Below are 20,252 nucleotides of genomic sequence, written 5' to 3'. Positions count from 1 at the left end.
TGTGCGAGGTGCCGGAACCCGGCGACAAAAGTGATCGCGCTTGTCACCCTGGAAATCGGGTCGGTCGTAACCGCAGTCGAGGCCGGGTACGTCGTGCTCGGCGTCTGCGCTGCCGTGGTCCGCACCAACACCGCGGACCTGGCCATGCTACTGCTCGAGTCCATCTTCATGCGAGAGACTCTGCTGATGAACCTGGTGGACATGGTTGCCTCCAGGTCCCGGAAGAAGAGGAAGACCTCGTCGACTTACGCCTGGTTTCCGCCCACGTTGGCGCTCGACCACTCCACCTCGCCATACACCTTGCTGCTCGTGGTCTCCTGCCCTGGTACCACCCGACCTCTGTGTCCCCGTACCAGATGTCGTGCAGTATACGACCGGTGCAGTCGACGGCTAGCATGACGTCGCAGTCACCTGCTGGGTGTCTGTGGAGTGCCACTCACACAGGTGGAAGGAGGTCGAACGTCAGTGATGGGCTCCTCTTCGCCGTCCTCAGGGTGGATGAGGAAGCGTGTCGTAACAGTAAAGAAGATGAGGCAAGCACTGGCGTTCGACCTCAATTAACGCAACGTGCGGGCGTATGCTGCGGCGCCCAGCCGCGCCCCTGGCGTGATTATGTACTTGAAGCTGAAGATCTCCTTGGCCAGCGCTTCAAGGACAAGTACAATTTCGGGCGCGTTGGGGACTACGCCGATGGCCGACCTCGTGTATTCGGCTTCGTTCGCAGTTATTCAACATTACTTGTGCTTTAGGTTCATCGACTTCTTTATTTTTACGGTCTCATCGTGTAAATAATATGTATATATCTCACAATTTTGTTGAAATTTTTTCGTCCAGTGTTACTGTTCTTTTTCGCCGTTTTGGTGATATTTACTGGAGTACTATTTGTCAAATAAATTCAGGATTTGTCCATAAAAAAGTCTAACTGAAGTTCACTACTAAAAGGTCGCCTGGCGAGATAGGTAGTGTCGCATGATGTGAATAACGCCCTAGAAGGCCTCGAGCACAGACGAGAGAAAAGTACACATACGAATTACGAAGCACTTCGTATGTGTGCACCAATCTCTTTTGTGTCTAATGTCTTTTTGCGCTTCATTCACAACACTGCCAACCACTGTGCTGTCTAAACTGCTAGGCGCTAAGCATTCCGAAACATGAAGGGTTGTTTGCGCTATGGTGCTGATAATACTGCACATCAAGGACTCAGAAAAAGACGAACAAGAAGTGAAAGGGAAACCGACATTCGACTTCTTACTGCTTTGCCGCACTGCTTTTTGAAAGGAACTTGCATTCGGGAGATATATTTATATCTCATCTCATAAGTAGCTGTCGCTTGAGGTTAACTGTAACGTAACTGAAGCGCGTATATAATAATCTCAAATAGCGCAAAGCAATTAGCCGCAAAATTACTTTGCCATTTAGGCATTTGCTAGTTGTAATTTTGCTATTTAGGAATTTAACAGCACACACAACGGTGCATGAATCCCGCGCTTTCGCCCTGTCATCTTTTTCAAGCAAGTTCTCTGGATAGTAACATCGAGTTGCTTGGGATGGCGGGAAGATTTAAACACGCTGTCGTTGTATTTAGTAATGATCCCTTAAATTTTCCTGAAATCAAAGTTGTGCGCATCACCTACCGAGAAGGAAGAAGCTGGAAGGAATACGGAATGAGAGCGTACTCCAATTCTACGGTCCAAGCTTTTTGCCTTTTTCTTTACCGCTTCGGGAACATTGCGCTAAAGTCAGTGGGTTAGCAGCCCGCATCAGAACTCATGGCTGCCTTCGCACCAGCAAGCGTAATCCGTAGCCCTATAATTTATCTAAATGAAACGCCTTTCTATGCATCACAACTTTCCAGTTTTTTGTTGTGTTTGTTGGGGCGCTTTTTCACCCACTCAGGCATGGCAGTGGAAGGAAGAGAGACAAGACCACGGCCGTAGCCAGGCTAAGCAAGAAAGCAGTTTATTCACGCGACGCATGAGAGCGTTCACTAGACACCCGTGCAGATTCGAAAATTTTCCCTCCAGTCGATTGAAACTCGTGACGTCCCTAACGAAAAGGACGGGCTGCACTGTTTTGTAGTGAATGGCGGTGTAGCACGGCCTCCGGGATCTGCCACAGGGACAGGGGTCGCGACAGCTCAAGGGGGACCCATCTTATCTGCAGGAATGTAAGTTGAATCCTTTCGGTGTGTCGCGCTACCGCTCGGTGAAATGCCTACCGGTGCCGCAGCAGAACCGTACCTGTGGCGCCCTTTTTATTTAATTTTTTCTTTTCAGGGGTCAAGATACCACGGACGGCCGGCGCTTGCTCCGGAGTGTGACGGATATCGCGCCAGTGCGTTTAGGCGAGAAGGAGCGCGACGCATCAAGCCGAGCTATCTGACATGCTTGCCGTTGAAATGGGGCACCGCCACGTTTGTCTCGATCCCAGATAGCTGTCGCGAGATGGCGTTCCAATGCAGTTTGTCTTAGTTTTCCTGAGCTCCGCCGCCGGCTGCGTGTTGACTTTTGCTCAAGACTGTGCATTTTACCTGCGAAATCGGCCTGGGATGTCGACACATGTATTTCGTTTTAGGCAGGGGCTTGTGCCACGCGCGTGGCACCAGCGCGATAGGGCGGCTAGTGCGCTGCTGCTGCGCACGGAAATACGTCATAGCCGCGTGACAGCGTTTTGTTATGTCAGGAGTTGCCCGTTTCCGGCTATTTTGTTGCGCTCTTCGGTTTCTGCTCTTCTCTGAAGTTTGCGACAGGTGGCATTTTATACTGCTGTCACACGGGTACTTTCGATCGCGATCGAGTCGATCGAAATTGAACTCGATACAGATCCGGCGTTGCTACACGGCGAATTCAATCGCGATCGACCGCGATCCTGCTCGAGCGCATGGAGCACGATCGAGGGTTGCGGGATGCGTTGACAAGATGGCGGCGCCCTGCTCGCCCGCTTCGCAATAAATACATGTCACCGCTGGATTCTTCGACGCGATAGCTCACTCAAATGGTAGCGGTTCGCTTTTATTTCGCACACTGTCGCCCACACGTGGAGGTTTAAGCGATAACTAGCCCCTGTTTTTCAGATAATTTGGCGATTCTCAAGTTCTTAGGCCCAACTAAGTGCAGTATGGATGGATGGATGGATAGGAGCGCCCCCATTGAAACGGGGGGGGGGGGGGTGGCAATTGCCATATGCTCAGCTTTTCTTTAGTTATTTTTAGTTTACTGTGTTGGCAATTCTCATTGAAAATCGCCATCATCTTTACCTACGGTTCCTAAAATTCTAACCTTATGCCACATCTCTGCTTTCAGCCGCCAATCCTCCAATCGCTTTTTGCTAACTTCCACTGCAGATTTATTTACATGACCATTGTTATCTTTAAACCCTAGGGCTTCAAGAACAGTGACTGTGCCTACGTCGACATCCGGATGGATACCATCACATTTGATTATGAGGTGTTCAATTGTTTCCACAGATCTACCACACTCTGCACATGTGTCATCTTCTTCGTTAATTTCTTTTTGTAGCTGTGCATTCTAAGACAGCCTGACCTAGCTTCAAAAAGTAGGGCACTGCCTCTTGAGTCATCATAGAAAAATTCTTTCCTGATCTGCCTTTTCCCGTATTGATATAGTTCTACGCTATGTTTCTTTTCCATTGAATTCATCCAATTTTTAACTTCCGCGTTTTTAACCTGTCGTTTAATGCTCTTTCTTTCTCCGTCCTCATGACCGGCATACTTACTGGTTAGTTTTCTAGTTCTTTTCCGCCACTGTGAGTCAACGCTCTTTCTGTATAAATATTTAAATACCTTAGCTGTCCACCTGTTATCGTCCAATTTCCTCAGGCGTTCTTCATATAGTATTTTACTCTTAGCTTCCCGTGCTTCGAACGATGCCCAGCCCATATCCCCTTGTACTGCCTCGTTTGTGGTCTTGCCGTGGGCACCTAGTGCTAATCTTCCAACAGCTCTCTGATTTGTCTAATCTCGACTGAACTTCTGCCCTTAAGCACAGAACCGCATTGCCAAAAGTAAGTCCCGGCACCATTACTCCTTTCCAAATACCTCTTAGTACTTCATATTTGTTGTACCCCCATAATGCCCTGTTTCATTATCCCGGCGTCTCTTCGTCCATTTGCCCTAAGAGCCTGTTCGTGCTTTTGCGTGTATATATGCCCTTCGTTTAGCCATATCCCGAGGTATTTGTATTCGGCCACTTTGGGTATTTCGTGGCTTTGTATTCGCAATGTTCATAGATGGTAGCGCCACCTAGCGGCTAGTGAGAGAAGCGCCAGGAAGAGGGTTCGCGGACGGACTGACAAGTGAATGCGTGCATTCTCGGCGGCTTTGCGATCGGCGAACTTTTGTTTTGCTTTCTTTCCGAGGCGATGGAAAAGAAATACAAAAGTAAACGAATGTGTTGCGTACCTCAATGTACGAACCGAGCCATCCGCAACCAGATAAGTCTACATTCTTTCCCACGAGATTCTCAACTGAAGAAAGAATGGGCGGTCAAACTTCGGATGGGAAAGCCCGTGACGCCGCCAATGAAGGTCTGCAGTGCACACTTCACCGCAAAAGATTTTTTCTGGAGTAACACAGGTAAGAATGAAATAATTTCGCATATGTTAGCAAAATGCCAATCCATTGGTTAATGCTTAATGTATGCTACTGGCCGCATGTGTGAGCAATGGTGCGAGGAGTAGTGCAAGAAATTCGGCAATTTCGTTGCTATGTGTTTAGCTCTCCATTAAACCTTAAGTCGTGTCATGTTTTATGTTTGCTTTCTCAAAAGAGTTGTATGCATAGGATTGCTTGTAGGGCCACATTGCCGATGCTAGCTTGACGCGCGGAACCGCTAACGACTTCTGCACCGTTGCTTCCGTGTCAATCTGATAGGTGCATGCGGGAGTTTCGGTGCTGAAATTTTAGGACCGTGAGCGGGAACGCTGTAGCGCTCTCGAAACGTCAATTTTCCTTGTGTTGTTTGTCAGTGACCCTTGAATATTGAGGAGCTCGTGTAAGCGATCGTACGACGCAATTCTACATCGGCGCCTACTCCCGTTCAGACGGCGGCAGTCGTTTCCTCGACTCAAGTGGCGCTCACGTGAATCTGGCTCGGTGCGCTGGTCGGTCCAGAGTGCATGCCGCATCGCCTGCCTATCCTCTTATCTCTTGCCGGCACTGTCAGGACGCCGTTTGTGTTTGTGATGTTTGTGCTTCCGCGAGTGCGGCGCGTCGACTCATCAGCGTCGGCGGCAGGAAGCGCAGCGCAGAGTGTGTGGTGAGCGAGCGATCTGAGCGGTCGTGCGTAAGTGCGAGCCCTATGAAGTGCGCGAACAAGATTTGTAACTGCAATGTATCCGTTGTTTATTCTCACAAGTTTGTGTGTGCGTCGAGTGCCCTTACTCGCTCCCCCTTCCTTTTTTCGGTCATCTCTAACACTCGGTGTAGGGCATACTGCGTCGGGCAGTAAGAAAATGAGATAGCAAACTAATTTTGTACTTCCCAGACCCCCAGGTGTGGACGCCAGATAAAAGAAGACTCCTCAGCACTGCTGTGCCTTCACAGCTTCTGCCAAAGAGGACTCATGACCACGAAGACAGCTACAGGGTGCAAGCCAAAGCAGACCGTGCTGCAAGAGCATCTGCAAGGAATGGCCGTGGTATGTCAGGGCTTGTCTCTAATATTTATCTTTTTTTTTTTGCACAATGGATTTCCAATGACTGTAAAATGTCCACGTCTACTTTTGCATTTTTTTCCTGCTGTAAGAATGAGGCAAAATAAGCAAGAGGTGCTGTAGATGAATGAAACAGTATGTAGTTGGCTTCTGACCAATATTTTTATTCTTAATCATGCAGCAATGTCCATATTAACTCAACATCACTATAGTTGTCCTAGCTTTAAAATTATCTCCTTGAAGTGAACGCTGTTTGTAGCCGCCCTGAATGATACTCTATCCTGTGTAGTTAGTAACAAGCCTTTGACGCACGACTGTCTGGTGGGAAGTCAATCATGCAATTGTTTGGGGCGAACAAGCATAAAGAACTAGGGGCTCATTATGACATATGAGTATATGTTAAGGAACCAACCATAATCGAAAGCATTTATAGATTGAAAGTGCATGAGAAACAGTGAAGATGAAGCACTTTCTTTTTTAATTGTACCATATCCTACATTCAACCTTGCAGGGTGGATCAGATCTTTAGCGCTCAGCTACTCAATCATAGTATTCAAATTCAAACCCAGCCGTGGCGACCACGTTTTGATGGAGGGGAAATTCTATGTGCTTGTATACTGCATGATGTCAGTGAATGTTCCAGGCAGTCTAAACTGTTTGGAGCCTTCCACTGCAGTCTCTCTCATAGCCTGAACTGTTTTGGGACATTAAACCCCTTGCACATGTTTACCTGCCCTGCTACAATTTGAGCTGATGCCACAGTTGTCAAATTTTTGGATCCACTTTCACACCTCTAATCTTGTATTTCATTTATGCAAAGCCCCCGAAAATTTGGAGCCTCCTTCAGCACTGCCTGACTTGCCAAGTGAAGTGGACAGCATCGATAGCTCAAATGATGTAAGTACTGCCATTCTTATCATTCTCTGGTCATACACCCCCTACATACAAAATGACAACCTGTGGAGGGCTACGGGTTCAATTATCCCATCCTACTTTTTATTGCGCATCTAGCACAGTAAGTGGTAGTATGTAGCACAGTAAGTGGTAGTATGCTTATTAAGGTGATTTGCATCAGAAGTGGCTGTTTTGTTGACTCCTCTGTTGTGTCTTAGAATCAGTTTATTATAAATGCTATTTACAGTTAATTGTAGTATATACAAGCATACCTAGGCTGTCGTCAGCTATGCGAGCGCACTCCTTTGCGTTGACAGCATGCAATTTTGAGACTGCTTGCTCAACACTAGCGCTCTACGCAAGAAATCCTAAAATGTCCAAAGCCGCCTTGGCCAATGCTGGCCAGTCACATGAATGTAGTTTCCAAAACAAAGGAAGCTGGACAATAGCGCTCGCAGTGTACTACCGGTAGCTGAGGAACTCTGGTGTCAGCTCCATCATTTTGCACTTGTCGACCCCACACTACCAGCCAGTAGATCTGTTCGCATCGATTGGATTCATCCGGCAGCTTTCCTACTACTACTCACAAGAAGAACACAGGAGTGTCATCTAAAAATGAGTCCTGTTGGTTTGAAATAAATCTTGGGGAGAAGCTGAATTAAAGATTTACGCAGATGGCACATTGCTATATTCATCAACTTAGATGCAAGCAGGTGCGTTTTGGCAGCTGGCGTGATAGAGCCTCGAGCGTACCCCCCCCCCCCCCCCCCCCGCCATGAATTTCTTAGTGCTTGCCAGCCCGTTTCTATATACCCTGAAGGGAAGGAAATTGGAAGTTTTTCTTTGAGAATGGGTGCTTGACTAGCATGATAGCATGAGCATACCAAAAACAGATGTTTTTCAGTTTTAACTTATTCCGAAATTTTTTCACTGGCGGATGCTTACTGGCATTTTGTGGTTAAAACCAGAAAGTACATGGCCTCTGTCCAGAAGTGTACAGCTAGCACAGTTGGTATTTAAACATTTTTGCCATTTTGAAGACAGTGTGTCATATTATTCACACTTTGACTGTAAACTTCTCTTGCGCAGGTGGCAGTATGCACTCCAGAAGCGGCTTCAGGCTCTTCTATCACTGAGAGCTGTACACAGCAGAGGTGTGAGATGGCAGAAGCACTGCTGCAGCTTGCAGGTGCAGGCTCCATGCACCAAGTGCTAAATGAAGACAGGCTGCTGGACGTAGGTGTCCAAGTGGACTCGGACCTTTCGCTAAAAAAATTTAGCATTGTGCAACTGTTGACCACTGACAGTTCTGTGAATGCCTTCATGGGCGTGCAGTCGAGGAGCATATTACAGCTGATTGCTCAGGAAGTTGCTGCAATTGACAACGTGAACACTAGCATGCCCATTCTGGACCGTATTGTGCTTGTTCTCATTAGACTAAAAACATGCCTGCCATTTGTATGTCTGGCCACATTGTTTGGTGTCAGCAGGTCCACAGCTGCAAGGAATTTTAGCAGCACTTTGCGGAGCATGGCAGCCGTGCTTGAAGCAGCCGTACCGTGGCCTGACAGGGCAGAAGTGCAGATCAATATGCCCCAGCACTTTGCTGCATTTACAGAAGTGCGCATTGTGCTGGATTGCACAGAAGTGGAAGTCGAAAAATCTCATTGTGCATCATGCCGGATTTTGACATATTCTCACTACAAGGGGACGCACACTGCCAAGGTGCTTGTTGGCGTTTCACCTGCCGGCCTAATAACTTTCATTAGCAAAGGTTTTGGAGGCAGGGCATCTGACAAGGCCTGCGTAGAGAAATCAGGCGTGCTGAATAAGCTTGACAGTTTCCAGGATGACGTAATGGTTGATAAAGGTTTCAACTTGGATGGCATTTGTGGGCAGCTTGGGCTTGGTGTTATACAGCCACCTTTTCTGCGTGACCAAGCCCAATTCTCAGCTGAGGATTCTGATAAGACTCTAAAAATTGCACGGGCACGTGTGCACGTGGAGCGTGCCATTCAAAGATTGAAAGTTTTCAAGGTGCTAAAGAGCCCTGTGCCCTGGGAGATGGTTGGGTCACTTGACCAAATACTGATCATAATTGCTGGCATAGTGAACCTTTCATCTCCCATTCTTTCAAGTGAAAGATTCTAGTTATCACTTAAGTGAGTAGCCATGAGTCCTCTATGCATTCTTTCATTGAAGTGATGTCAGACTTATTTGAAGTCTTGCATTCGTCAAACGCACATTTTGCTCTTTATTTCCAGCTGCTGTATGCATTATCCATTTCCTGAGCTTCATCTCTCCTCTATGTTTGCAGCATTCTTTGTTGTGTTTTGCCTGCTTGGCACCTATTTGACGACTCTCTCCCATGTATGCAACATTTTTTGTTCTATTTTGTCTGCTTAAGACCTGCTTTGCAGATAGGTGAAAAAGAGATAAAACAGCAAGATAGATGGCTGAGTGAATATTAATGTCTGTGCTCACTGAATAGATGAAAGCTTATGCTACCATGTTGTGAAACAAAGCTTTTTTCGCTGGTTATGTTCTTGGTGACAACAATGTAGGCAGTGCTGTGAAATGTGCTTTAACACTGACATTACTGAAAAGGTGCAATCATATTCAAGATTAGAGAACACACTAAAATCCAGCTTGCAGCAAACAGATTTTGCATCCAACTTGGGAAATATCCAAAAGTCATTTGAGCATGTAGTCGTGTCTGATTCCATTGCAGGTTGTCAGTGGGAACACTGCTTGCATTCAGTATGATTCCAGCAATATCAGTTAAGCACAACTGGAAGCACACTTGCAACCACTCCCACTAGCCCTGCTAACCCAGCCCGTCTCACCCCAATGTTCACGGCACACATTGCTTACGGGGTGTGTGCATTCCTTGCATGCTGTTCTGTGGACATTATTCACCTTGTTCACGTTATGAAACACATTGGATGTGCTTGTAATATGAGTCCTTTGTATTTGTGCATGAACATGTCAACATGGTGACAAAATTTGACAAAATCAGTTGTTTTACTGCATTCATTAAGCAAATGCTTTGGGATTGTTACCTTGACTGTGGACTGTTCCCATTTACTTGCTGGAAGCGCTTCTTATTCATACCCTATTTGTGGCCATGCAAACCCATCTATGTATGTGTACACCTTGAAGTGCTTCATTTAAGAATTGGGCAGCTAGTCTCCCATAAGTCAGCATGAGATGGCTGAAGCACATGATGCTTGTTATTGCTTAGTCATGTGAAAGGTGTGGAAAGAACAAAGAGTGTAGAATATATTGTTACGGGGAAATACTATTTACATTTATTTATAAGCGGTAGGATAATAGTTCCTAGCGGCGAGCATCAGAAAGCACCAACGTCAGCAGGAAGCACCAACAACCTCTTCTTCTTCGTGCGACCCTTTCACGCCAGAGGCCACTTCGACTTCCACTTCCTCTTCCACTTCCAAAAAACACGCCCGAACAAGTATGGCCGGAATTTAGCTACAGCCCAAACCAGAGCGAGGCACTCATGTTCCGTAATGGAGTAATTTCGCTCGGCAGGTGAAAGCAGGCGGCTAGCATACGCAACCACGTGGTGTGGGCCCCGGGAGCGTTGAGTCAGCACGGCTCCGATCCCGTAGCCACAGGCGTCCGTGCGGAGTTCAGTAGGGGCCGCGGGATCAAAATGTGCCAGAATCGGGGATGATGTCAGCAGGCGGACAAGCGTGGAAAACACATTTTGTTGATCAGAGCCCCAGGTAAAGTCTGTGTCCGTCTTCAGGAGGTCAGTGAGGGGACGAGCGATAAGGGCAAAATCTTGAATAAAACGGCGAAAGTAGGAGCACAGCCCAAGAAAACTGCGCACGTCTTTCTGAGAATTTGGGCGAGGGAACTGTTGCACCGCTGCAATTTTAGCTGGATCAGGACGTACACCGGAGGCATCGACGAGATGTCCCAGAATGGTGAGTTGCCGGCGGCCGAATTGGCATTTGGACGAGTTGAGCTGGAGCCCAGCCATACGAAAGACAGTCAGGATACTCCTGAGACGTTCAAGGTGCGAGGCAAATGTGGGCGAGAAGACAACAACATCGTCAAGGTAGCACAGACACGTAGTCCACTTAAATCCGTGAAGGAGTGAGTCCATCATCCGTTCGAAAGTAGCTGGTGCATTACAAAGTCCGAACAGCATCACTTTGAACTGGTATAAACCGTCAGGTGTGACGAAAGCTGTCTGTTCGCGGTCTTGCTCGTCAACGGCAATTTGCCAATAACCGGAACGAAGGTCAATGGAAGAAAAGTATTGAGATCCGTGGAGACAGTCGAGAGCGTCATCGATCCTAGGGAGTGGGTAGACGTCTCTTCTTGTGATGCGGTTCAGGTGACGGTAGTCGACGCAGAAACGCCAACTGCCGTCTTTCTTTTTAACAAGGACGACTGGAGAGGCCCAAGGACTGGACGACGGTTCGATTATGTCCTTAGCGAGCATCTTTTCGACTTCCTGTTGTATCACTTGGCGTTCGGAGCTGGACACCCTATAAGGCCGGCGGTGCAGAGGAGTGGCGTCACCAGTGTTGATACGATGCTTCACAATAGTCGTACGAGCTAAAGGGCGGTCATTGAAGTCAAATATGTCCTGAAAAGATGCCAGAAGATGGGTAAGCGCCTCGGCTTGGTCGGCAAAGAGATCTGAAGCGATCATATTGGCAAAGTGGTCAGGTCTCGAAAGAGCTGTGACATGATCGTCCGGAGAGGACGATACACAATTTGTGACTGCAGAGATCACGTATTCATCGGTAGGGGACAGCGTGGCGAGGCACATGTCTTGAGGAAGCGTCTGGACGTGCGTACTGAAGTTGAGAACAGGTAACCACGCGGTGTTTGCCGAGACTGCGACAACCGTATGGGCAAGGGCAACATTCTTTGTGACGGGCAAATCAAGGACAGGGGTGATGATATACTGGCCGTTAGGAAGAGGTGGAACAGATTTAAACAATACGTAAGTTGCGGCTTCAGGTGGTAAGCGGGTGAACTCGGCAGTACAGAGACGGTGCACAACTGGGGCAGGTGGTTCTGAGAAGTACGGTAGGTCCAACTCGACAACACTTGTAGCACAGTCAATAAGGGCTGCGTGCTCACTAAGGAAATCAAGGCCGAGTATGACGTCATGAGGGCACTGATTCAGAACGGTAAAGAGCACAGTGGTTTGGCGGTCAGAAATCGTCACACGAGCAGCACACAGGCCGAGGACTGGGGACGTTGTGCCATCGGCAACTCGAACAACAGCTGTAGGAGCAGGCGTCAGTACTTTGCGGAGGCGGCGTCGTAGGTCGGAACTCATCACAGAAATGTGGGCGCCCGTGTCAATCAGAGCAGAGACGGCAACGCCATCGACTTGTACGGTCAGTAAATTGCGCGGGGCACGAAGAACTAAACGAGGATTTTGGAGCCGGGTCGTATCTGCAGCATCACCTCTGGACGCTGCAGAAATTAGTTTTCCGCCTGTGATCGTCCGTAGGGGCCGGGAGAGGAAGCGCGCGGTCGTTGCGGCGAACGGGACTGGCGGCGCTGTGGAGATGGTGAGCGGCTGAAGCGGGGTGGCGGGACGTCGGTGGTGGGTCTCGACGTGTCCAAGGGTCGCGAGAAAGAGCTTGAGTCTGCAGTGTCGGGGCGATAAGGTGGGGTCGAGTAACGGTTCCGCTGGGAGGAGTACCATCGACTACGGCAATGACGGGCGATGTGGTCGACACGGGAACAGTTGAAACAGATAGGCCTGTCGTCGGGCGTACGCCACTCGGAGGGGTTGCGCGGCCGAGAAGCGGCGTAAACAGGCCGGACAGGGTATAGAGGAGGGACTTCGGGCACTTGGGAGGGATGAAGAGCGGCGACAGAGGACAAACCCAAGTTAGCAAGTTCCTGGCGGACGACGGCTTGAATAAGTGGAAGGGGCAGGAGCTGGTTGGCTGCAGGTGTTGCTGAGGAGGCCGGAGCAATGGCTTCAAGCTCACGGCGTACGATACGGGTCACGTTCTCTGGCGAGGTCGGCTGGTTCCGTGGACAAATTTCTTGGCAGGACGAAGACGCAGCCGTGTTGGGCAGGTGTGCGATATGCTGGGTGATCCGTCAGCTTTTGGCGTCCTCGAAGCGGCGGCATTCTTTTACGATGTCTGCAATCTTGTCGCAGTTCTTATAAACGAGCAGATTGAAGGCATCGTCTGCAATGCCCTTCAGCACATGTCCGACTTTGTCAGCCTCGCTCATCTCCTTATCGACCGTGTAGCACAAAGCCAACACATCCTGAATATAGGACACGTAGGACTCCGTGGATGACTGGGCGCGACTGGCAAGATCTCTTTTAGCGGCAAGTTGCCGGCCGAGTGGTTTGCCGAAAAGGTCAATAAGTTTCTGCTTACAGTCATCCCAACTGGTTAATGTCTCTTCGTTACTGTCGTACCACTTCAGCGCCGTGCCCTTAAGGTAAAAAACCACGTTCGCAAGCATGAAAGTTTGGTCCCACCGGTTGTTAGCGCTGCACCGTTCATACTTGCGAAGCCAGGTCTCAACGTCAGCGTCGTCGTCCCCAGAGAAGGGTCCAGGATCCCGAGGGTGAGTGAGGACCACCGAGGACACTGATGCTGCCGAATCCGGTGGAGCGGCTTCCGTCATTGTAAGCCGTGGAAGGTAGCGACGGCGTGAAAGGTAGCGCCCGCTGCGTAGTTCCGTCTTGCCGCACCTCCACCAAGATGTTACGGGGAAATACTATTTACATTTATTTACAAGCGGTAGGATAATAGTTCCTAGCGGCGAGCATCAGGAAGCACCAACGCCAGCAGAAAGCACCAACAACCTCTTCTTCTTCGTGCGACCCTTTCACGCGGGAGGCCACTTCGACTTCCACTTCCTCTTCGTCGTAGCAATATTCTCCCTTCATTCACAAGTGTTTCTGTGCTGCATGTTCGTTGAGCAGGCATATGAAAGTAGAAAACCAGCGAAAAGGACGCGTTCACAAGGAGGAGAAGTACACGGGACCTTTCTACTGGTTTTCTACTTACCATGCACCAACTGGCCCAACAAGCTACGCTTCTTCAATGCATGCGTATGAACTTTATGCAACACTCTTATAAAGTTCATATACATGCATTGAATAAGCGTAGCTTGTTGGGCCAGTTGGTGCATGGTAAGTAGAAAACCAGCGAAAAGGACGCATTCACAAGGAGGAGAAGTACACAGGACAACGCTGTGTTGTCCTGTGTACTTCTCCTCCTTGTGAATGCGTCCTTTTCGCTGGTTTTCTACTTACCATGCACCAACTGGCCCAACAAGCTACGCTTCTTCAATGCATGTATATGAACTTTACGCAACACTCGTCTGGGCTGATCCTGCCAGCCTGGGTAATAACCACTTAAAATATACAAACTGGAGCTTCCGCACAAGCTTGTCGATGTGCTCATCACAGCGTTGCACAATAATAGTCAATGGTTCCACTTGGGAAAACACCATGAAATGAGTTGTCCTCAAGTTAAGTAGGAACATTCCCAGTTGCACTTGAGAATAATAGCTATGTCTGCAGTTCAAAACGAAGTTCTCGTTTTCCTTCTTTATATATGGTAGCTTTTTCTCTTGAACTAGCTCGGCAGCTTTCCTTGTCTTGCCAAGAACGGGGCTTTTGATCTCAAGTAAGATGGCTGGTTCGCCCTTCTTGAATATAATGCCATCTGGGCTGTAGCCAAGCCATGGCACACTTGGATGCACAATGAAGCCCATTCTTTCAACCGTGCTGCTTGATGAGCACGAGTAGGCCTCGACGGCTTTTGATTCCGAGGCTTTGCCATACTTGGTGGCATTATTGCCCCGGAAGCTCTCACTCATCATTCTGGCAACTTTCATCTCCCAGGTGTTGTTTTCCTTGGGAATGAATGTAAAGTAAGAGTGGCACTTGCTGCCAGTAATCCTTATTTTCCGTTCTCGGTGCCACTTTGTGTTATTTTGGCACCTTGTTTGGGCACTAATCTGTAGTGCTTCGTCATGTGACACCACCACATGTTTATGATAAAATTGCCTTTCAGGCTCTGTTAGTTGTTCCTCAGCAAACTTATAAATTTTAAAGTGCAATGCACTGCTGAATGCCACATCATGGAACAGCATTTCTGTATACGGGCTCATACTTTGCTCCATCATGTGAGTCAGTAAAGCCTGCTCCTGGAGAGTTGCATCAAATGAACTTCGATCTCTCTCTTGTTGTCTGCCATTGAAGTGTAGTGCCAATGCACTCTGTGGCAGGCCTACTATTAATCTGCGCCTTATGCCATCTTGTTGTTCTTTTGAAAGGCACAGTCTTGGGACAGCCTGTACATGGCACAGTTCTTGCAACTCCCGTGCCTGGTACATGGGAGTCGCCTTAAGCTTGCCCCAGGCTTGCTTCAGGTCTGTGCTCGTCAGGGTCTCCAGGTTTTGGATGCCAACCCTGTTGGCAAAAAAGTAATTGCTATTAATTGAAAAAGTCGTTCTGAATATAACACCAGCACTTGCTATGCTAACTTTCAATGCTGGTTTGAAATCTGCTAAGAAATAGTTTGTGGATTTAAAAAAGTGTTTAGGAGGACTTTCACTGTTTTGTGCTATGGCTAGTTCACAAACAGTCTGTCATTACAAAGCATCAATGCATCATCACACTTTTAGTACCGACTAGGCCCCATTGTGCTAAAAAAAAAATTTTTCAACGCTACCATAGCTAATATGAAAGAGCCCTATATGCAGCTTCACCTGAAAAGATTTAAATTGAGAAATGTAGTGATTCCATTATAAATCTGACCATTATTCAGGACACTAAGCCACGTCAGAATGAAGTAGTCCTCTACTGGAACGTGTTAGCATTTTGTGACAGTATAACTGCTGACTTTTTCACTATTTACAAACTAATAGAGCACACATGCTTCTGTGTCATGGCACTAGTGCGCAATAAGGTGCACCTGTTCAGAGGCTGCTGTCATAGATCAGTGATAATATGGCTGTATTCAGGAAACTAAATATGAAAAAGTGTATTTGACCAAATGGAGCGCATTAAAACATGCTTAAATAGGTCATGAGACAGTAGTTGCCAATGTAGGATATTACCTCTGCATTGGAGCAACACTAGTAATCTCTACTTCATAACTGCATATGTTATGTGTCACACGACCACTTTCAATCCTCACTGAACACAACGTTCACTGAGGTTTTCAACAAGGATTGAAGCCTCCTGTTCTACACGGGCATTTTGAATGGCCACTGAGAAGTTCCCTTTGTGCGCATTAGGTCGTGTCGAGATTATAAAAATGCCTTAATATAAAGAAGCATAATGTTCTAACAATGTTTTGTCATGCCTTTTAATACATTTCTATGCTAATATTTGAGGTTTTATTACATTAATTCGCTTTTATTTTTTAGAACTCAATGTGGATGAAGGTGTCAACACCCTCTCAAATGTGCTTGAAGACTTAAGAGCGCTACAGGAAGAGGCTTTGAGCCAAGCAAACTCGAGCTCGTTTGTACTAAAAGTTACTGTGTGACAACCTCGATCTGGTTTGAGTTGAATGCAGGTTGAGTTCAATGAGGATCAAAAGTGTTGATGCGACAGAGGTGTAACAAAAGGACAATTTGCGCAAGGACTGTCTTCCTGTTCATGTTTCTTCTCTTGAGGGCTTGTATTAGCAAAGCGTGCCTTGCTGAGTGACAAGCAAGTTTGCTGCAACCATGAAGTGCTAGAGGATTGCAACTTTTTCAACACAACTTGCCAAGTGATGTTATTTTCATGAAATTGCATGCTTGCATCATGTAGTCGTTAGATGTCATGTTTTCCACGGCACTTGTATGCTTCTGACAATATCTGATTCAATAAAAGTCATGACAAGAAAGGAAGTGTTCTTGCCTGTGAGCCAGCAGCAACATTGCTACCAGGTGCTTGCATCTTTGAGAATTGCCAGCTTTGCAGGAGCAGTGACCCTAGAAATACACAGAAGGAATAAAACAAACATGGTTCTCTGCAATTATAACTGCAGTTTTCATGTCTCGCTGTTTTCACTGCGAGCGAAAACGCTAGCGAATCCTGCCGCCGCGGCGGAAAATCCCGATTCTCGTCGCGGCGAGGTTTCAACAAATTGGAAAATTTCGCTGCGACGCGCCGCTCAATCGCTCAGTCGCCTGCATGTGAACCAGCCTTAAGAGGCACCATATTATTTTGCCGCACACGGGTGTGCTTTGCGTCATTTCACCGTCATTGAAACGCGCGGCCGCAGCGGACAGGATACTGGCTTCCCTCCGAAGTAACGTAGGTGCTGCGAGCGTCCTTTTCTAAAATCTCCGCTCTAGCTCAATCAACCCCATCGACTACGCAAGCTTGTAGATCGTTTCTCTTCCGATCGGTCCAACTGTCGAGTCCTGCTGCGCCAGGCAACACAATTACCAGCGAATTTCACACGAGTCGTAGTAACTCTCGACAGAACTACTAAATGCACGTGAAACGTGGGCTGACTGCTGTTTGAAGCTATGTTTAAAGCGCACCACGATCACGAAGCTTTTTGTAGGACAAATCATTGCTTGTTAGTTGCCTGCGTTGAAGAAGCAAAATACGGCAAGCTCACATACCTTGATAGAGGCGTCCAGTCCGTAAATGAACTGCAGCTCGTGTGGCTCCTTATGCACGTGTGATGTCTGGACGCAAAGCCCTTGCACTGTCACCGATTCGGCAGTGGAGGCTTTTACACCGCAGCAGATGATGTGACGGGCATCCAGCACTTCTTCGCCTTCCACCAAGCACCTTATCCTGGTGTCTTCAGCGCCAATGTGGCGCATTATGTCTCCCAACGAGAGCGGTCTTGAGAAAGGTAGCGGCATGTTGCTGCCGATGAAGGTGCCCGACACACAGCTCCAACAACGTGCTAAGCGCCGCTAGGCCAGGCGGTGTAAACAAGGCGCGGCCACTGCAGCGCTACAGTGAGCAGCGCAGCGCGACCCTCTTCCGGACAGCCATCTTGAATTTCACAGCGCCACCTATAGGCCACGAACATTGCGAATTGTAAGCACCTGGTCAGTTGTATCGTTAAAAATCATCACCCCTGATTTAGTTGCGCTAAAACTGAATCCTAGAGCGTCTCCTTCGTCTCCACAGCAATTAACCTAAGTTTGTAAATCTTCCTGGCTATCTGCTAACAGTACAATATCGTCCGCATACATTAAACCCGAGGAGTGTTTACCTCGCAATAGCGACACCTGGCGAAGCAGTTGTATTGCTTTTAGTCAGTTGTTACATTTTCTACTGTTTGCAGTTTTTCTTCTTGGAACGAAAAAAAAGGCTTGTAATGCACAGACTCTAGCTACCAGTAATTACAGAAGAAAACTTCATCACAGAGTTGATGTGCTTTGGCGCCTTGTCACTAGATGGCGCTACCGTTGACGCGTGCACCGAGCGTTGTTTTGCTGCTTTTTGCTATGAAGTCCACTGCTGGTTGTAGCAGAAAGTAATTAAGCTGCTTTTTCTGCTCATAGTTTGAAATTTTCAGCATAAATTTTTTGTTAACGATTGTTATTTTTGATTTATTAGAAATCGATAGCGATGATGACAGTAGGCGCAGCGCCATCTCGTATGTAGCAATCTAACTAGTTAATCGGAATCGAGTGGATACGTGTAGCAGCTTTCCACCTCGATCGCGCTTGAAACTTCAACCATGCTTCAACCGCGCTCGAGACCGATGGCGATCCGAAGTGCCCGTGTGACAGGGGTATTAGTCAACTCTGCTGCTGGCGTCTGCATCTGCTGGTGCTGTTTGATTGAGGCTTCTCCTGGAAGTGTTCTCGACTGCCACGGTTGACGACGTGAACCGAAGCTAAAAACGTATCTTTTTTTTACGCAATCATTGCATCTTAAGTGCTAACTCCAAGGCCGCTTCCTAGGCGTGCGCATCCAGCGTCGGTGTACTTGTCGTACGCCGTAACGGGCGTCGAAAAGGGGCATGCATCTCCATGTCCCTGGTGTTGGCTCGCTTCCCCTCTCAAGTCGAGGGACAGAATTTCAAGCCGTGAAGAAAAAGGGTTGGGAGGCGCTGAAAGGACCGATTAAACCGCGAAGAAAAGTTCGGGAAACCCGAAAGAGGTTCAAGCCGTGAAGAAAAGAGTCGCCGAGAGCCCCGTGGTCCTCCGATTGTTGTAAACCGGACCCGGCGGCCGATGCGTACACGAGCGCCCGTGCGCTGGCGCTGATATCTAGCACGGACAGATATCGGGACCTCGCCGAGGTTCGCTGCCTTCTCAAGCAGTGCGCAGACCGGTTCTGGCGTACGCCGAGAGCGCCGGCGCTTGGCGCGTACGCCCAAGAAGGGCCCCTGGAGTTGGCACTTTAGCATTTCTTGTTAATGTCAACATCGTTTAGTATGGGTTAAATTCTGCATTTTTCGCTTTTTCTCTTCCTTTTAAAGTTAATTTGCTCATTTGTAGGCACTTCTGTACGGGCTTTCTAGAATATTGTTGTCTTATTGCTTTGCCTCTGCGCTGCAAGGTTTGATTTAGGTGTTAATCTCTCTTATTTGTAATCGTTGCAGTAGCTTGTACACAAGAGTCGTTACAGTTTTTCTGCGTATGTGTTAATCGTAGCGAATTGCAAGCGTAGGACAGTTGTGTGTTAAATTGCTTGTCGGTTTATTTTAAGTAAAGCGAGCTTTCAGTGCAAATCATTGTTGCGGTTCAGTGATTCAAAGTTCTAGAAGTTCCCTACTTTTATTAACCTGTTGTGCGGCAGCACAGATCAACATGCGTCGCGTTTTGGTGGCTGGCGACTCGATGGTAAAATACCTTGACCAGTATTTTTCATCGTGTCATGGTCTCGCTGTTAACGTCAGTGCGCACAGAGGAATAAAGATTCCGCAGTTGCTCCCGGCAATAGCTACTCAGCTAAGCGACATCGATGTCCTGATTGAGCATGTTGGCACGATTAACTATCTTGAGAATGTCAGCACGTACATGAAGAAGTACCGTCGGTTAGCTTGCGGCATTGTCGACAGCAAACCTTCTGCGCTAGTAGCTTTTTCCGCTGTTGTGTGAAATCCAGACCACTCGGCTGCCCCGCATGAACGAGCGGTACAAGGAGATAAACGCTGCGTTACAGGAGCTGTGTCGACAACGGGGCTTCCACTTCATCGGTGGCTTGGTTGATTGCTGGGACAGCTACGTCAGCCGCGATGGTGTGCACCCGAGCCGGTGAGGAAACCAGGTCCTGGCGGAGTTTCTCTACCAGCAGGCCTGCGCCCTGGTTGCTCTTGCAGAGAGACGATGCATTCCCCTTAGCTACCAGGAAAGTCGGAAACCCTCATCTAGGACTGAATGGGCTCAGCCAGCCGGGGAGAGCATCATCTGTTACAACCATTTTCCTCCTCTAGGGTCACCTGCTTTTTTTTTTCAGGAGCAGTCAACAAGCCACCCTACAACGCCCACTCCTGTCCTGTGAACCAGCAGTACTTCTTTGCTAAGGCGTGGCACCGACCTGTTCCCAACTACCAGTGCTGCCAACCCTAGAGGTTTTCCCCTAGATCTAGGGAATTTGGACGTCGTTTAGGGAAAAAAAGATTTTTGTATAATCTAGGGAAATTTCATTTGCTCGGAGAAATACTTTTTCTCCCTCAAATTGTGAAGACAGTACAAGCTTTTCGTTGTTTTTTCTCTACAACTGAC

General features: G+C 47.9%; 2 protein-coding genes and 1 pseudogene across 2 annotated transcripts; 2 read left to right on the top strand and 1 right to left on the bottom strand.

The window, feature by feature from the left end:
• The first annotated feature begins 4,235 nt into the window (after positions 1-4,235).
• Positions 4,236-10,010, top strand: LOC149355188 (uncharacterized). Its single transcript, XM_089583687.1, has 4 exons — positions 4,236-4,594; positions 5,505-5,657; positions 6,493-6,569; positions 7,656-10,010. Exons 1-4 carry the CDS (start codon positions 4,381-4,383, stop codon positions 8,715-8,717), a joined length of 1,506 nt encoding a protein of 501 aa, XP_089439813.1. The 5' UTR covers positions 4,236-4,380; the 3' UTR covers positions 8,718-10,010.
• Positions 10,011-13,850: 3,840 nt separating this feature from the next.
• LOC149355187 (uncharacterized) lies at positions 13,851-17,597 on the bottom strand. The gene is made up of 3 exons (XM_089583685.1): positions 17,178-17,597; positions 16,462-16,535; positions 13,851-15,018 (listed from the first exon to the last, which is right to left on the bottom strand). The coding sequence occupies exons 1-3, from the start codon at positions 17,424-17,426 to the stop codon at positions 13,908-13,910; spliced, it is 1,434 nt and encodes a 477-aa protein (XP_089439811.1). The 5' UTR covers positions 17,427-17,597; the 3' UTR covers positions 13,851-13,907.
• Positions 17,598-19,334: 1,737 nt separating this feature from the next.
• On the top strand, positions 19,335-20,096 carry LOC149355186 (uncharacterized; annotated as a pseudogene).
• The last annotated feature ends 156 nt before the right edge of the window (positions 20,097-20,252 follow it).

The sequence above is a fragment of the Amblyomma mixtum genome, chromosome 3 (assembly GCF_055824585.1).
Source record: "Amblyomma mixtum isolate Tamu chromosome 3, ASM5582458v1, whole genome shotgun sequence".
Lineage (NCBI taxonomy): Eukaryota > Metazoa > Arthropoda > Arachnida > Ixodida > Ixodidae > Amblyomma > Amblyomma mixtum.
The sequence above is the reverse complement of the archived record's forward strand: the minus strand, read 5'-3'. Positions and strand labels throughout refer to the sequence as shown.

Excerpts from the sequence above, each read along its gene's own strand:
- LOC149355188 (XM_089583687.1), top strand. The coding sequence starts at position 4,381 with ATGGAAAAGAAATACAAAAGTAAACGAATGTGTTGCGTACCTCAATGT. Across the intron at positions 5,658-6,492 it reads ATCTGCAAGGAATGGCCGTG|CCCCCGAAAATTTGGAGCCT; the intron begins GTATGTCAGGGC and ends ATTTATGCAAAG. Across the intron at positions 6,570-7,655 it reads GCATCGATAGCTCAAATGAT|GTGGCAGTATGCACTCCAGA; the intron begins GTAAGTACTGCC and ends TCTCTTGCGCAG.
- LOC149355187 (XM_089583685.1), bottom strand. The coding sequence starts at position 17,426 with ATGCCGCTACCTTTCTCAAGACCGCTCTCGTTGGGAGACATAATGCGC. Across the intron at positions 16,536-17,177 it reads GACTGGACGCCTCTATCAAG|GGTCACTGCTCCTGCAAAGC; the intron begins GTATGTGAGCTT and ends GTGTATTTCTAG. Across the intron at positions 15,019-16,461 it reads ATGTTGCTGCTGGCTCACAG|GGTTGGCATCCAAAACCTGG; the intron begins GCAAGAACACTT and ends TTTTGCCAACAG.